General features: G+C 50.5%; 1 protein-coding gene and 1 long non-coding RNA gene across 2 annotated transcripts; one reads left to right on the top strand and one right to left on the bottom strand.

Annotated features, from left to right (window-relative positions):
* The first annotated feature begins 353 nt into the window (after positions 1-353).
* LOC142882005 (uncharacterized) lies at positions 354-9919 on the top strand. Its single transcript, XM_076016444.1, has 6 exons — positions 354-512; positions 2944-3337; positions 3785-3860; positions 4583-4661; positions 7390-7516; positions 8620-9919. The coding sequence occupies exons 2-6, from the start codon at positions 2987-2989 to the stop codon at positions 9049-9051; spliced, it is 1065 nt and encodes a 354-aa protein (XP_075872559.1). The 5' UTR covers positions 354-512; positions 2944-2986; the 3' UTR covers positions 9052-9919.
* On the bottom strand, positions 9873-10495 carry LOC142882006 (uncharacterized). The gene is made up of 2 exons (XR_012925726.1): positions 10053-10495; positions 9873-10019 (listed from the first exon to the last, which is right to left on the bottom strand). It is a non-coding gene; the product is annotated as an uncharacterized LOC142882006 (long non-coding RNA).
* Between the last annotated feature and the right edge of the window lie 7583 nt (positions 10496-18078).

Raw genomic sequence — 18078 nt, forward strand, 5'->3', positions numbered from 1 at the left:
AAATAAAAATCAAGAGAAGGAAAAAATGCTGACTGTGCCTTTACCAGGCGGTTGAGCAGCACTGACATGCCACAAGTCAGGCATTATCGTCCGGGTGATATAATGAGGAAGAATGCCTGTGGAATGACCAAAACTAGCCCCGGATTGACTTTTCGCTCAGCTGCTGATGAAACCGATCCGCGTGTCCACGTGTTTGTGCCATTTCCATCTCATTTGCGTATGTAAACCGTGCGCGCCAATCGGCGGGCCTCCACACGGGCCGAGGGCGACGATTGGCCCGGCGGCTGCGCGCACGGGACGAATGGAGGAGGCGGTCCCCTGCTCGTCCCGCCCCCTCGACAGACACGTTTCCCTGCGAGAAGCAACACGGGGCCGCTCGGCTGGCCGTAACGTCCCCACACTCACACGCCGCACGTCCGACACATCAGCTGCTCCGTGACCCTCCAGTCTGTCGGATTAACTCGCCCGACTACGGGACACTTTAACCGAGCAGATCCATCCTGGGAAGGAAGGTACGTAGCGTCTCCGCTTTTTACCCAGAAAACAGCAGCGCTTGCTCGCGTCTTTTGCTCGCGAGGTGGTAGTTTGGTTGCTTTGCTTTTTTTCCCCCCCGTGTCGGTTTGTTTGTTTGTCCCGACGTCGAAGCGGTGGAATTTGCCGCATCGCGAACCCGGGATAGAGTCGTCGGCGGGGGAATGAATCGGTGTGACACGGCGGGCGAAGGGCGTGACGGGGATGGTGAATGAGCCCTGCCGTCTGTCCGTGCCACTTTTACGGCAGAGAAAGGGATGATGTCGCGGTGCGGAGCAGCGGAACACCGCGGCCGATGGAGTCTTTTGTGTCTGCGAGCCGTCGGATGCCAAACCCGCGTCGAGGCGGGGCGGGACGATCGGATCGCAGCGTCACAATCTGTTTGTCTGTTTTCCCCCCCTCGTATTTAACATTGTGATGTCACGAATTTGAAGGGGTTTCTCTTCGCTTTTCTCAAACCTGGAGCTCCGTGCCGGTTGGAGGAGGCCCCGGCATCTTCCGCTCCGCCGGCTACCTACACAGGTAGCCGCGGATCAGAGAGGCTGGTCGGATGGGAGAATGTGTGGAAAGAAAGTGGAGTCTTTTTAAGAGAGAAAAAAAAAAAAAAAAAAAAAATCAGCCACAGCAACGATCTCCAGTCTCTGCCGGACTACATATGTAATCCGATGTGTTGTGTCGCGTTGTCCTGTGTCCAGAGGCCCGGGGCATGTGAGGAGACACACGTCCCATGTGTGCGATGGTAGAGGACAGAATTATTATATAATTGTTCTCCTCTATTTTACTGTGTAAGTCCACGGAGGGCGTGTCTTCATACACACTGATATAGGGGTGTAGTAAAAAAGAGAAACGGCGAATAATGCTAATATATATATATATATATATATATATATATATATATATATATATATATATATATATATATATATATACCCTCTCTTTTGCGACATTATTTTCTAACTTTATCAGAATTTAAATTTGAATATAACCTGTCCCACCACCGTCACTGCAAATCTTCTTTCTCTTGCACCATCAGGTTGATGATGTGATACAATCAAGAATTTGTTCCAGCTTTTTTTCTCTCTCTCTCTCTCTCTCTCTCTCTTCTTCATTTTAAAGTTCGGCTAGCTCTAGATTTTCTTTTTCTTTGTTTATTCATCCATGCTACTTTTTTGTGAGGCATTTAAGGACAGACTGAGATTTCACCCTTTTACAGTGAGCTGCACTTCGGTGCCCTGAATCTCACAGTTACATCATTTGTATACGGAGCACACTCATTTATTTTACCACTGCTGTTTCCCCTATTGTGTGATTTCCTGGCCACTGCACAAACATTTACCTTTCGCCGCCGTGTTGTTTTCACAGAAATCGGTCAGCTGTGGCCTCGGCCACCCAAGGGCCATACATTACAGCCCACAATCGGGAAAAAAAAAAAAATCTATTTTGGTGTCCTGGCAGAGCTTTGTAAAACCACCTAAATCTCTGCTCCACCCTGTGCCTCCAACAATAAGATCAGAAGGTGGCCGTCCCGTCAGACAAAGGACCAGGGAGCAATTAAAGCCCTCTGCTCTGTGGATCTCGCAGGATGCAGGAGACTTGCCAGGCACGAGAGGAAAAAAAAAAAGCTCTAAAGTCCTGAAATAATCTGCCTGCTTGAGAAGGTTTGCTCTCACTTCCCTTATCTTGTAATCATTAAAGGGAATCGTGTCGGCGGTGGGATGCAGCGCGGCCCGCCGGCGCTCGAGACTCAGCGATTGGACTGAGGAGGAGGGTTTTTTTTTTATTATTCATGAGGCATTGTGCTTGTGAACAAGCAGAGCCCCCTGTATCCCCCGACCCTCCTCAATCGCACTCCCCCAACCCAACACGAACAACGCAGACAAACGCATGAGTGTCATTCGTGTTGATGTGCGGCGTTGAAGCCCCCCCTGGTCGCCATGGCGGCCGCAGCCTCTGCCCTCTTGCTTTTGAATAAACAACGTTGGCGTTTGCGATTGTGGCAAAGGCAGCTGGCCGAGGCCCCAGCTGACCGAAGCTCCAGGCGGACGGAGGGAGCGTCACCCCGAGCCGAGCCGAGCCGAGCGGGCGGTTTTGAAGCGCGGGCCCCGTTCCGGAGATTTACGACGGGGAGCAGCGGAGATCTGAAGGCCTCGGTGGGATCTGAGCGTCGTTTGGTCTCTGCTTTTGATGCTCGCCGCCTCCCTTTTTTTTGGGGGGGGGGGGGACTCAGGTGTCGCATCTGCAAAACAAACGGGTCATTGTCGTCCCAACAAAGCGCCGCTGCCACCATCTGGTCCGCCTCCGTCCCGTGCAATTTATTCGCACCAGCACGGATACATATGCATTTCTTTTTTTTCCACGGCGATTTGTTAATTCAAAGCTCTTTGGTCACAGCTGTGCTTCTCCTCCGCGCAGGTTTCCGTGATGGTCAGTGCCAGCTAAGAGCCTGCAGCCGAGGATGTCTGCCACGGATTCGGACAACTCCATTGACTGGCTGGCGAGCGACGACGACGAGAGCGAACGGGAGTCGGACTCGGGCGGAAAAAGTCGAGAGTCGAGCCCCCCGCCGCCGCCGGCAACGGCGCCGCAGTCGAGCGCCCGCCGGGCCAAGGCCCGCGACGGCTCTCCCCCGAGCTGCGCGGTGACGTGGGAGCCCGCCGCAGGACTGTGCAAGAGGCAGCAGGGGGAGAGGACCAACCCCCCGCACGCACTGAAGAGGCCTCACGGCGCCGCCGAGGAGGAGCGCAGCGGTGACCGCCCGCACCCGTCCGGACCGCCGTCGGAGGCGGACCGAGCGTTCGGCCGCAAGGTGAGCGCCTCTCTGCACTTCTTCTGTTCTTCTTCCCCCTGCCATACGACCAGAACCCCCCCCCCCCTGCTGACTTGTGCTTGCAACAAGGCCTCGTGCGCGAAACTTCCAGTAAAGGGCGGCCCGACCCGATCGTTCCCTGTGAGCTGAATTAGTCACGTCCCTTTTTCTGAAGAAGCCTTCGTCAGCCTGTCGTAAATCAAACCCAGTGAATCAGCAGGATATGGGGGGAGGGGTGGTGGAGGTAGCGTGGGAGGTGGTGGTGGAGGGGGCGTGGCAGCCTCTGAGTTGCGTGCATCGGGCTGCGCTGCCGCTGGTGCTGGTGGAACCCTGGTGGTTCTTTCAGAATCCGGCGCCGAAGATGCTCGCCACCCTACTAACGATCCTCTGTCTCTCTCTCTCTCTTTCTCTCTCTCTCTCTCTCTCTCTCTCTCTCTCTGTCCGCAGTGCATGGAGCTGCAGTGCTACATCCACCCGCTGTCCTCCATCCTCAGCGGCCTGCGCTCGGGGAGGTACAGAGAACGTAAGTGGCGACGCTCTCACACTCTTCCAACGCAACCCCCATTCACACCGGCCTCCTGTTGTCGCGTCGCGCAGAAACAATGGAGGGGAAGCAGAGAGGCTGCGAAACGCAGTATCGGGCGAGTGGGAGTATCGAGTAGCCACAAGTATTTCCTCCATGTGCGCGCGCGTGCGTGCGCGAGCCCGCGGGTCCCGGGTTCATTCGGGGTGAGGCTTCACTCAGCGGCGGGCCTGTTTAAGAGAAGAGGCCCCGCAGGAGTTAGAAAACACCAACGCCATCAATCTTCCCCTTTTTTCTCTCTCTCTCTCACTCTCTCTCTCTCTCTCTCTCTCTCTCTCTTTCTCTCTCTCTCTCGCCGCACTAGTTAAAGAGTGAGCAACGTCTCTCCGCTTGGCCGTAGCAGCCTGGCAGCAGGACGTTCAGGAACAAAATGTACCTCGGTCGGCTGCCACGGCCGCCTCTCAGGCTGATAAGCCTTTAAGAGGGCGTGCGGCCTGTTTGAGGCGGCGCTTGTCCGGCACTCGCGACTGGACTTTTTTTTTTTTTTGTCTTTTCTTTTCCTTTTTTTTTTTTTGTTGAAACCAACCCCTTCCTGCCCACAGGAGCAGGGAGCTTGCTTACATTTCAAACAGACCCCCCACCGGCCAACCCCCGCCCATGTGCACACCACAGACTTTGTCCGCCCCTCACCCGACTCACGGCCTCAACTCTCTTTTTTCCAGGACTCAGCAGTTTTCAGGAGAGCGTGGCCATGGACCGCATCCAGAGGATCATGGGTGTCCTGCGGAACCCTCACATGGGGTAAGCAGCGTCCTCATCGCAGCGCTCCGTGCGCAGCGTTTATTGCTGGGTTGTGTTCGCGACAAACACGCCGTCACCGGCTTCCACTGTGAGTCAGTGGATGGATTTTAAAATCCCACTGCTGGTCTACAAAGCACTGAATGGTCTTGGAGCAAAAATATACGCTTGATCTACTGGTTCCTTACGAAGCACCCAGACCTCTTCGGTCATCCGAGAGTAAGAACCAAGCAAGGTGAGGCAGCATTCAGTTACTCTGCTCCTCATCTGTGGAACAAACCTGAAGATCTGAGCTCTGCTCAAACTGTCGGCGCCTTTAAATCAGGACTGAAATCCTGATTGCTCACTGTCGCGTACTGCTAGATTAAAATTCTACTTGCTTGCTCTACTGTATTCTGTTGCCTTTTTTTTTTTTTTTTTTTTATTGCTTTGTATTTTATTACTGCTGTGCTGCTTTTAATGTTCACGTAAAGCACTCTGAATTAGCTCGTGTTGAATTGCGCTGTGCAAATAAACTTGCCTTGCGACGCACCGATGACTTGCGTTTTGCAATTGCAAAACCTTCCGCTCGCTGCCCAGCTCCAACTACAGCTGCAATAGAGCCTCAGTGCATTTTTTTTTACGGTTGTAGTTTCAAACGACGGATTGGCGAGGTCTCCGGCAAGGCGCGGGGCGTCGCGGCTCTCAGCGTGCGGCCCCTGCGAGAAGCCGCGACCCCCCCCCCACACACACACGCGCGCTGGGGGTGAACTCACCGCGGAGATGAGCGACCGCCTCCGCCCTCCTCTCTGGAGCCGAGTGGGCGGTTCATTAAAAATGGAGCAGGCTGCTCTGTGGGAGCGGCGCACTCGCGTCCGCCTGATTAGCTCTCCACCAGCCGGGTGGCATAATGGGAGGATGATATCGGCCCTTTAAGGGATGGAGGAAGGAAAAGCCACGGTGGCCGGCCGAGCGCTTTTTTATCTGCGCGACCTCATGGCGGTTTGTCAGATTGGTTTTCACAGAGTTAAAAGGAACGTTTCCTGGAAGATGAGGTATTTAAAGGATCGCCGCGGAGGATCCGGTGAGCGTGGCTGTAAGAAAAAAAACAAAAAACATTTTTGCCGCGCAGGTCGTTTGGCACGCTTGCGTCTTTCTTTTCGGCAGCTGTGGCGTGGAACCACAGTTCAGGGTGCAACTGATCCCCTTTCTCAGCTGCTGGGAGCTGTGTGTTGCCACGATGCATGCGGTTGCCACTTCACAAGCGGCGCCGCTCTTTGCGTCGCCACGTACGGTAACAAGAAAACGCAACATTGTCGTTTCTTTGCAGTCAGTTGACGTTGCCTTGAAAAACACACGCGTGCGTTTGTTCCGTTCAGGCGCAGTCGATCTTTGTAAATGATACAAAGTGGACCTATAAAAAAAATATCTATAAAAAAAAACCCACAAGCAACATAATGACATGTTTCTGTAGACTTTGACTCATCTTGATCTTCCGACCATGTTACGCCATCTATCAATTTAATTATCATCCTTTGAAGCAAAACTGAAGAAGCAGTGGAAAAAAAAACAACCAGTGCTTGATGGATCTTTTAAAAGCAATGTGCGCCAAGATTTCAAAATAATAGTTGATTAAAAGCGTTTGTGTTTACACGGAGACTGGAGTCAGCTGGTGTGGGCAAGACGTAGACTGTCTGATTCTAAATCTTCCACCCGGGGCCTCTAAATGGTATTGAAGCAAAGCACATTGTAGCGTTAAGCCCAGGTAAAAATGTATTGACGGTTTGCCACTTTGCATCAAAGTGTTCGACGAAACGCTGAAGTGCTGCAGAGTTTCGGCCGCTGCCGCTGCTGCTGCTGCTGCTGCTGCTGCTGCGGGCCCTCGCCGCACCACCAGCTGCTGCCTTTATGCGGGCAGACAAAGCGTGGGTGTGGCAGCCTCCCTGCAGACAGCCGGGGCCCGGGCTGGAAGGTGTACCGCCTCCCTCCCTACCTCCCCTCCCTCCCCGCGCTGCCAGCTGGCTACCCCTGCAGCGACACAATGGCAGATAGGATCAAAGTGACTTTTTTAGCGCTCGCCGCTGCAGATAATCTTTCACATGAATTTAACATGGCCCCCGAGCGGAGTACGGCCGGGGGAAGGTGCCGATCATATGACACGGGGGCTAATCCCCGCCAGCCATCTGGTTTTGATGGGGCGGCCCGGCGGGAGTGGGTGGGGCCACCTCCGGGCCACGCCTCCCTCCTCCCCCTCCAGGAAGAACTGCGTCACTGCGGCCTGTTTACTCCGGCAGTGACGCCGCAGGGCAGGAGAGCGTCGCGGCTCCCGTGTTTATATTTAGAGGTGAGCGGAACTGTTGTACGCCGAAGCCACGTGTGGGGCCCGAAACGTGGTGAGCGCACTCGAGACAATTGGCAGCACGCAGAGCAGCGCTGCAGTCGAGACCGCACCAACCGAGACTGAGACATTATCAAGACCAGAGAGTATCGAGATTGAGACAATTTTATATCAAAGAAAAATAACAACAAAACAGAAAAAAACTAAAGAATCTTTTTTAATTTGCTTCTAAATCGAACAGCAGAAACGGGGCTCGCTTTGTCTTTTATTTCTCTCCCCCCCACCCCACCCCCGTCAACCGCCGCCAAACGGGAAACGCGCGGAGATTGTCGGCGAGATGCTGGCAGATCGCTCGCTCTCTTCCCTTCTGGGTTTCCCTCGCCTCACCTTCCGCCCTCCTGTTGTGTCTTTCAGGGGCAAATACATCAATATCATTCTGAAGATGGAGGAGATGCTGAAAAGCTGGTTCCCCAACGTCAAACTCCAAGACCAACCGGACGTCACGCAGACAGAGGAGGCCGTTCCCACCAAGAAGCTCAAGGTAAAGTTGCAAAAGGAAACGGGGGGGTGGGGGGGGCTGCACTGTTGTGTAAGACCCCACACACACACACACACACACACACACACACACACACACACCCACACACACACACCAGTCAGGCAGACAGAGCGCGCCGTCAAGGACATATGGCGGTGACGCAGTGAGAGCGAGACTGAAGTATCTATTATCATTTAATCACAGGTCTGGGATGAGGAGGGGGGGAGGATTAAAAGCTATTTTTACTCAGGCATTACTGCAGTCTCGGGTTCACCGGGAACAATGACAGAGGAGAAAAAGGTAATTTTGGAAGGAGTGTCCTGAGGGGATAACAAAGGTTCGAGTCCTCTGGAACATTCCTGTACGGTTAATTGGCCCGGATTTAATTTCTCGACACGCCCGCCCGCCCAAAAAACGGGAATTTCTTGCTGCCCTTTACCACCGCTGGTCTGTCTCTGCGGCCTCTGCATGCTGTCACTCAAGGCTATAGAGTTTTGATCAAGCTGCCGCGCTTAGCACGTCTGCTAGCCGCGGTGGGTGCTACCCATTTTAGAAGCCAGCTGGGTTTTTTTTTGGTTTTTTTTCAGCTATTTTTATTTTACGTTCAGCTAATTCTTTTTCATGCTGAAGACTTCTCACAGCAGCAGTCAGTGAGTGCAACAAATAGCAGCAGCTAAATGTAGACAGACTGAGCAAAGGTGTCAGGAGGTGCCGGGCAGGCAACCACAGTGCCAGACCAAACGCACGTGTTGTGTCGGTGGCGGAGAAGTAAAGTCATTTTAAAGTTTAAATAAATAAATAAATAAAGATGCGATTGAACCTGAGAGCTACTTCACTGGTACTGAGTCATATGAAGGGCAACCAGTGTCCTGAAATAACATTCTCTCAGTCAGCCGTCCTCAGTTATATGTGATTATTAGTGACACTGATCTACGTGAAGACGGCGATTAACTTAACGTGTTCCCAGCGGTGATTGCATCATCCCGTTGCTGCGTTGTGTTGAGGATTGGGCGGTTATTGCTGTCGGGCAGAAACCATTTTTTAAATCCGTTTGTCCTCGATTCCACTGCGAAACTCAACGACTCCTCCCGTCTCTTCTCCTGCAGCCTTCTCCCGAGTCGACCTGCCGGGCCGCCTCCGCCAGCGACTCGGTGGCCGCCGCCGCCGCCGCCGCTGTCATCCAGGCCCTGAGAGTGACCGACCTCACGCCCCCCGGAGCCTACTCGGCCAGTAACCTCAAGTGGCTCCACACCTCGCCCATCTGCTCCCCCACGGCGGAGAACCTGCTCTCCCCGAGAAACAGAGACCTAACCCAGGACAACTCGGTGTCGTCCAGCACGGACGGCGGACACGCTAAGACTGAGCCACTGGCCCGCAGGCCGCAGCAGCAGCAGCAGCAGCAGCAGCAGCAGCCGCCACAGCAGCCGCGGCCGCCCGGCAAGATCAACGCGCCCTGCCTCGAGAGGCTCCTCAAGGCCACGGAGAGCATCATCGGCCACAAGGGGGCGGGCGGCCTGATGGACAGCAGCTGGTCCTAGTCCACGAAGGGGGCGCCGGGCGTCCAGCTGGTGGCGACGCGCGGCCCGGCTCAGCCTTTTGCCGCCCTCCCCTCCTCGAACACATCGCCCACCTCTGCCGCCGGGCAGCCAGTCAGCTCATTCCAGCCTTTTTTGGGGGGTGGGAAGGAGCGAGGGAGCGAGGGGGTGAGGCGAGAGACGTCACAGGTTCCTCCGCAATGTGGAAGCGGGAGTGTCGGCGGCCGCCGTGTTCTGTCTGTCTGTAATGGAATGTGGCCTCCCTGACATGACAAGTGTCTGCTTTGTTTTGGCCGTTCCCCAATTTTTCTTTTCTTTTGTTTTTTTTTTTTTTCTTTTAAGGTTTCCTTTTGGTTTGCACTCTTAGATCGTGTGAGTGTGTGTATGTGTGTGAGTGTGAGTCTGTGCGTGCGTGCGTGCGAGCGAGCGAGCGGGACGGATCGGGGTTCACGTCGGGCCGAGCGACTTCACAACCGAATTGTTCCCGAAGCCCCCGGGGAGTTTTTGCAAATCGCAATAACACAGTTCTGAGCACCTGTGAAAGAAGCACCAAACATGCCTGAATTCGAACGTGAAGCGGCGGGCGGGGGAGGGGCTGGGTGGGCGAGGGGCGGGGCGGTAGGCGGTGGAGGGGTAGCGAGCTCGGAGCCTCTCACACATCCGGCCGGTCGGTTCAATGTGATGTTGTCCCTCCTCCTCCTCCTCCTCCTCCTCCCCCAAACCCTCCACCTCCCTCTTGACCCTTGCCCCCCCCCCCGCCCTCTTCCCGACCCGACCGCCCCCTTCCCCCACTATCTTTTTAAGTTTATCAATGTGACTGTTACTCATTTGTATTCTTTCTAAAAAAAAAAAAAGAAAAAGAAAATAAAAAGTCTTTTTTGGTACAACTGCTCTACCTCAGCGGGCACCGCGTCGTCGCAGACAGTGAGCAGGAATGTGAAGCAGGACGATCTCTCTCTCTCTCTCTCTCTCTCTCTCTCTCCCTCTCCCTCCCCCTCCCTCACTGCTCCCTCTCTTCCTCTCTCCGTGAGGATCCTCTCTCGTGGCCTGACTGGTGCCATTGTGAAGAATGTCAACCGCAGATTTTGTTTTTCTCTCCCCCACGCCCCTCCTTCAGTAGAGTCTCCCATTAGAAGGCGAACAGTGCCTGTGACATCAAGCCGTGCCTGTAAGCCGCCGTCGGTGACGAGAGAGAGAACGGCTCAGAGTACCTGCTCCTCTGTGTGGGATGTACAAAATCAGGAATTCTCACTCTCCTGCCATTATTGTTATCGTTATTATTATTATTATTATTATTATTATTATTATTATTATTTCTCCCACACCGAGTAAATTATTCAGACCATGCCAACGCTCTGTGGTAGAGTAGAACGGTGTTTTCTTTTTCTTTTTTTGTTTCGCCACAGAACTGGACAGACCAGCAGGGGGCGAGGGCCGCGGGGGGGGGGGGGGGGGGTTGTGGGGGGGGAGGTGTTTCTCTGTGTAAATCTTGCAGAAAGGTTGTCGATTTTACCCTGAAAAAAGTGGCCTTTATAGTGTGAAATTTTATACTTGCAAAAATAAATGTGGTTATCTTTGTTTGATGAAAGCTGTCTACCGCTTCCCTTTTTTTTTTTGTATGGTCGTCAATCAGAAGAAATTCGGAGAACCAGCGCTCACACCTTGAAATTCTCACCAGTGTATCGCGCGTCTATTATTCTCGTCATTTCGACCGGTGACACATTTCAGAACCGCTTCTGTGTTGCACGCAAGACGGAGGCCGTGGAAAGCAGAAGCAAAGTGAGTCTGTGAAACCCTGAAGTTTTGGTCCTTGTCTTCATCCCCCCCCTCCCCCTCCCCCTCCCCCCCTACCGATCGCGACCTTTGCCTCAGCTGGTAGCCAGCAGAGGGAGTGGACTTCCCGGAGGAATCGGAGACTTTATTCTAAGTATAGCAGGTGGTAATTTTCTGTGCTGCGCTTCCTCTGTTCAATGAAGTCTCAGCAAAGATTCACCAGCTCGGTATCACTTCTCATTTCACTGAAATGCAGCCGCTGTGGCAAGAAAGATCTTTTCTCTACCCCCCCCCCCCCCCTCTCCCCCCCACCTGCGTGACGTGTGCAATGTTGCCGTGATGTCAAACCTGCCGACCGCAGTCTGCCAGTGTGACATACACAGTGCCGAAAAGAAACGTGGTCGTATCAGTTCGGGTGAACACAATCATAGATTTGATCGTCGTTTCAAAAAAAAAAAAAAAAAAAAAAAAGACAACAAAATGTAAGCGTGAGGTGTTTTTAAATTGAGCTTAAAATGTGATTTGATCTTACAAGACTTCAGCAGAAACACAGAACACAGCGCTTAAATCAACAAGATTTAATAATTATTAATCAGTTCCAAGTCAACGTACCTACGGCTCCATCACTGAGCCAGCTGAATGCTGCCACCTATAGACGACAAATGTAAAAGACAAGGAGGCTTTGCAGCGCTGTGAACAAAATCATTACTTTATCGGAGAAAAAAAAAACAACAACAAAAAACAAGCACCGAACGTGAAACGGGCGTCTAATTTCTTTCGAGGAGGCCTGTCTTTGGGTTCTATAGTGTCGTGGTGGCGGCTTGGTTGGCAGCGGTTCCACGGGTCAGCCACCCCCCACCCACTGCTTTGTTTAACTGTTGCCGCCCCAGATTCCATCTGCCTTGGCAGGCCTTGAGGCCCAGGCTCACGTGCACAGAGGAGCCGACGGTATCCATGTCCGACGCCGGCTGGCGCTGGGCTCGTGCTGCGACAGGAAGTCGTTATGAATGTGAGGAAGGACGGCATGAACTGACGAGCACCTCTCTCATGGAGCTGTCAGGGGGAGCTGGTCCGAGTCTCCCTGAGCCACCACACAAGGCAACAGTATATATCGCTTTATAGATGTATATATACATACATATATATGCATATATGTGTGTATATATTTCTTAAGGAGGTATAAGTGGAAAGAAAATTTTGCGAAGACACAAAAATATTAGAATTTGCCCATTCCCCCCTCCCCCGATCAATCAGTTTGCTGTAGAATAATGAGCCAAAATTAGCCGCCCGGCGCTAGAACCCACTCGCTGTTGGTCTTATACAATCCTCCCATCCAGCTCACAGTTTGCTTGATTGCAATCCACATCGAAGGTTAATGGAGGTTGCGCTCCGCTGCCTTGATTGGTGACCGGACTGTAAATAATCGGGCAATTTATGAGCACAATTTGCAGTAGCGGGAGAGGGAGGGAAGTGCTTTTGTTGCAGGTGTATAAAGGCGGACAGAAGTGGAACGGTGGCTTCTGCGTTTCTCGCCGCAATAAAGCGAGACAGAATAATGGAGTCAGTCTCTCCGGCAAGCCTTTCATTCTAAATTGGCCCTGATTTGAGCTCCAGCCGAGAGTGAAATGACAGGGCTGTGTGCCGTTGAATCGGAGCCAATAAGACTCCGCCGCAGTTATTTATATGTAGCTGTATCTACGCGTGATCCGCTTCTCCGGCCCTCTCAGGCGCAGATGTGAAGTCTTTGCTGAAAGCCTAACGAGTCCGTGATTGAAGCGGGGAAAAAAAAGTAAGAAATTCCTCACGAGTGGTTTGGAGTGTGGCAAAAAAAAAATAAAAAAAAATAAAAAAATCTTCCCCTGATTCTGATTCCGGTGATTGACCCGGTCCGTCTCACCATGCGGCACTGATCAGGAGTTTAGTGCCGAGGCTGGTGCAGCTCATAAAAGCAAGTCCACGGTGACCACAACCCTCACAGATGTTACGCTGTTATGTGCTCTGACCCCAAATTGATTTGCTATCAACAAAGTCGCAGCCCACCAGCGTTCCAGGCCCAGACGGTAGTAATTACTCTATTTATGAACTGTCAGCGCTCAAATGTCACACACTCGAGGGAGCATTGACGGCCCTGCGCGTCAGCGGTCCCTCAAGATTTTGGGACAGAAAATCAAAGGCCCCCCCCCCGGTCGATTTCACTTGAAAACGTCAAATCCATCGCCGCCGCTTTGTTCGCAGTGCAGTGCAACCCGGTAAAGAGAGAGAGAAAAAGAGAGGAAAAGGGTGACACCCCGATCACAATCTTTTTGCAGCTCCATCACTGCAGGCTTTTGCCAGAGCAGCAGGAAGGAAGAGGCGCAAGCGTTCACACCTTCATGATCTGATCCAGGCGGCCCGCTGCGCTATCATTGGCCTGACTCATCCGCACCCTGCGGAGATAATGGCTTCATCTGTCAAGAGGACTGAACACCTTTAATTAACAGTGCGGCGAACTCGAAATATCCCCCCATGCAATTATTAGAAGAGCAGGTTACACAAGCGATGAAGCGGCTCTCCGCACTCAGCTTCTCACTGCATAAATACCTGAGAGGACGGCCCTCCCGCCTCTGCAGCAGTCTCAGGGTTGATATTCGTATGAACCACGGGTTGTTTTTTTTGGTCTGGCAGTAATGTACTGTCTTATTCCTTATTTACGGCTAAATTCCACTTAATATTGACGTGGATAAATCACTCTCGGTATACGAGAAGCGCTTTGTTCCTCCGTGATATTGCTCTGGGAATACTCTGCTCTCCGGAGCCAAATGACCACCAGCATTTGCCTCTGCAATTCAGCACAGCGCGATTGATTTCGCCATCTCCAATAGGTCATCCTCAGCAATTTTAAAGAGGGAGGGGCGGTGTTGGGGAAAAAGCGGAGAGGCTCCACTGCAGCTCGGATTTTCGTTTTCAGCAAGCCGGGGGGGGGGGACATTTTTTTATCATCCGAAACCAAATGGCTGATGGTGGTCAGCAAAATTACCAATGTGTTGGAGGTCTGAATGTGATGAAGGGCTTAATTATCTACAGTGGTAGACATAACGTTTTTTTTTTAAACCTCATGCACTTGTGATGTACTGTATTGCGCTCAGAATCAGCGCTAAAGGTTAACTGTGTAATCTTCGGAGATTTTGAGAAGAAACAGCGACATCGAGTGGTTACTTTCAGATTGCAGCGCTCACCCTCTCGCCGTCCCTCTCCCGAACATGCCAGTGAACCGTGATGGCCTGCACACACAAACCTGGATACCTTGTCTACCTTCTTCTTTGATGGTTTATTTTTTTGAGAACGCAAGCGTTCACCCTGAATACAAGGCGTGTTGTCCGGCGGGCTGGTTTGTCCACATCAGGCTTCCTTCGAAATATGGTGGTGCAAGATGGCAGCTAACTGTTAGCAAGACCCCTAATCTATGTATATTCTTATATATAAATAAGAACCATTCTATGGGTAGGAAAATATGATGCAGCCAAACCTTTTGAAATACACATGTTTTCAGTCAACTAAGAGCCTATAAAGAGCGCATTTAGGGCACAAAGCACTTTCAACCAACAAATTAAAAGACAAAATTCTCACAAGGGCTTTTCCACAAAACACACAGTTGACTTTGCCCTAAATCCTGCTACGGATGAACATCGCCGCCGACTGTGTTTGTCACAGGTTAATCGTTGTGCGTGTTTTTCCAAGATGTGAACCGTCAAGGCCTCGGAGACCAATTATGCAAGTGCGGCGCCATCGCACCCTCTCAGCACAGACAGCCTCACGTTGCCAGCTAATTAGCACACACTTACTCCTGCAGCAGAGGAGCAGCACTGATTACTGTTGTGTTTTGATCCTCCTGTAGGACACAGACGGTGCAAAAGAACAAACAAGAGGCCTTTTGTGTTTTTTTAATAGCAACAATACATTTGGGACTATCTGCGCAAATGCTTTGTGTTTTTGCGGGTGGGTGTAACTCCTTATCGTCTGACATGTATTTGCATATGCATATACACACATCTGCAAATAAGGCTGAGGGGAAAAGGTTGCATTTCCATTAGCATGTTAAATTTGAAAAAGAAAATCCAATATTTTTATATATTTTTTGCATTGCTTATATCTTTATGCTGGAAATTCATCAGTTGAGTGTCAGTGACAATTCAGGCTTTTCCCAACACAATTCTGAGGTGAGATAGTTCCTTCAAAATAAGAGCACGAGGCCGTATCTGATTTGCAATACTTGGCACCTTGCACTTCCCATAAAGCGCTGAAGAAAAGGTCAACCAATCAAGTGACAGATCTCACCTCGGAGGCTTGCATCCTAATGAGCAACACTCATCACCTCCCACGGCTGTAATCACGCAGGTGTTGGGACAGCAGGTTCAACCAGGGGCGCTTAGAGACACGACTCGCTGGCACTCAGTGACGTACCAAGAGCCCGAAATCTGGCCGGCCTTCATTAAGGCTCATTTCCAAAAATAGAAGCTGAGATTGTGCTCTTGTAGGTATGAATAATGGACGCAGTCATCTGGCACCAGTTTCCAGGGAGTGGTGATGAAGCTCAACGACGGCCTAATGATCACACAGATAAAGCGAGAGGCCAGCGCTCACGATTGATGTCCCTCCACCCCCAACCCTCTCCTACCAGGTCTGTCTCCAGAGTTACTCAGCCTGTCACAAATTTTAACTTTTTTAACCCTGTTCACGAAGCACAAAACCTGGTGTTGGTTTTGGGGCTTCCAGCCCATGAGGAACCCTGAAACCCTAACCCTAATTTCAGCTCACCCTAACCCTAACCCTAGTTTCAGGCTTATCGTTAACCCTAACTCAATGCAAGTCTATGGGGTGAAATTTCAACTTTGTCCTAGAGACATGGGGCCACTTGCTTTTTCATTCTAACCTCTCCAGGTTTCCAGACTTTGCCATCCCTGACTTGCAAATTGAAAGTTTCCCAGGCGGTCACTTTCGTCACGCCCATGCTCTACTCGAAAAACTAAACGCACCAGAAAACCTAGGGGTGGAAAAGGTGGTCCTCCTGTTTGGGATCAATAACAGAGCAAATAAGTTTAGGGAAACCACCATGAAATCCGTGCCAAGTGCAGTCAGGTCAATTAAAAATAGATTCCCAGTGGCAGAAATCTGGATTCCATAGGCGAATTTCACAGCGAATCTCCCTGCAGAGGAGAGGGAGAACCTGGACTTCCTCAACGCTTACCTCAAAAGGAATCTCCCGTACATTCCTCTTTTGCCGGAGGACAAGTTCCAGACGGAAGAGGACGATGTCCATTGGACTGCTGAGACGGCCGAGGCCATGTTCCAACATTGGATGAGCTTTATAAACTTCCTTCCCCTGTAAGTCTGGACTCAGGGGGTGTTGAAAACCCGGAGCCCCTTGTGGCGCAAAACGTGGTGGTTTTAGCACCAAATTTTAAGCTCTCCAACTCTCAGCGTAGCTTATTATGCAAAGGGTTGTCCTCTATTCCCACCGTAGATTTAGGCAAAAATCAAAAATTGGAATTGGAATTTGATTTACAAAATTATCACGGAAAAATTAAATTGGCAGCGTATTATGGAAATTCCCCTGACCGAAAAAAAAAACTTTTCGTCGGCCCCTCAATTTGGACACCCCCCCTTGAAAATTTACTGCCCCCAGTTAAAAACCTAAGGTGACGCGAAGGCGGGTGACGAAAAACCTCTTACCGGAGGAGTCAGAGGAGTGGCAGAGTCCAATCGAGGTGCAAAAACTGATTTTAATTACAGGAAAAAAGAGGGTGGATGTTGCCGATATCGACGTTTCCAGTCGAAACGTTTCAGCACACCTTCTTTTGTTTTTTATTTTTTATTTTTTCATTTTTTATTAATAAATATATACAAATAAATAAATAAATAAATAAAGTTGCACAAGCACACACACACACACACACACACACACACACACAATAAATAATTAAAAACAATTCATTATGGGGGACGGCTGGACTACGGTCCGCTATGGCCGCCCCAGGGGTCAGCGCCCCTTTTCCACCAGAGGGGACTGGCGGGTTGGACATCCCGATGGGCGGATGGCTCCTCCCTCCCTCCGAGGGAGGATTTTTACAAAAAACCTAACCCTTCTTCACTCGCCATCGCGAGTATATATTGTATGAATATATATATATATATATATATATATATATATATATATATATATATATATATATATATATATATATATGTATATATATATTGACTCACTACATACAACTGACATGAATTTGATGATTTGATGTCTGTAGCCCACCCAGAAGTGTGCCTTAAAATCAAGGTCAAAGTTCAGTTTACTCTTCCCCTATACAATATTTTGTCTTCATGTCGCATACTGGGTTCGTATTTGAGCGAAACTCAGAATATGTATCAGAGATGTCCGCATGCTAGACCGAATCCAAAAACAGAAATTTAGGGATTCTGGGTATTTTCACCCTGAGGACATTTATGGTACATGACAAAATTGAAATATTATTTATCCGTATCATTTTATGATATATTCCTTCACGATGTATCTTGGGTTAATATTTGACCAGATATTATGCTTATCAACAAAACTGAAACAGGGTGGCCTGCCACGAAATGTTCTTTCCTGAAAAAAAAAGGGAGACTGGCCATCAATTGCATTGGTAAGCATCTTGCGTGTATTTAACACAATTGTGTCTCGTTTTAAAGTTTAATGTAACTGTATAGTGTAGGTCCGTGAAGTGCAGAAAGAGTAGACGAATGTGTTCAGGTCATGCTGGGAAGCCATCCAATAATAGGTGCGTTCGGGATGAGCCAGGCATGCGCAGAATCCACCACCGGCGACCTGCACGCAATGCATGCCGGTTAGATTTCGGTCCGACTTGATGCCGACTGGCTCCGACGTTGTGCGCTTGCCGGCAACAATCATCTCATGAGATAAAGGCGATGGGAGTTTTTCAGCCAGGCGGCTGCCCCACCAAACTGCGGCCGCCTGTAGACCTCAGAGCATTCATGGGAAACGTGTGGTTGTCTTCTGAGCAAAGAGCTGATTGGCTGAGTGAGGACTACAAACGATACATTTGGGGTAAAATCCATCTTTCCTATGAAATTGTTAAATTAAATGATGGATTATATAAACTTCGTATAGTGGAATAAAGTGGTCGGTTAAATATATCTTGTGTAGTTGATGATGATAATGATGATAACTTATCAAAACAGGTTCTTTCAAAGTGCTTTGGCAGACATAGAGTGAACAAA

The sequence above is a fragment of the Nelusetta ayraudi genome, unplaced genomic scaffold (assembly GCF_046127955.1).
Source record: "Nelusetta ayraudi isolate G7.1 ecotype Tasmania unplaced genomic scaffold, CSIRO-AGI_Nayr_v1 ptg000228l, whole genome shotgun sequence".
NCBI lineage: Eukaryota > Metazoa > Chordata > Actinopteri > Tetraodontiformes > Monacanthidae > Nelusetta > Nelusetta ayraudi.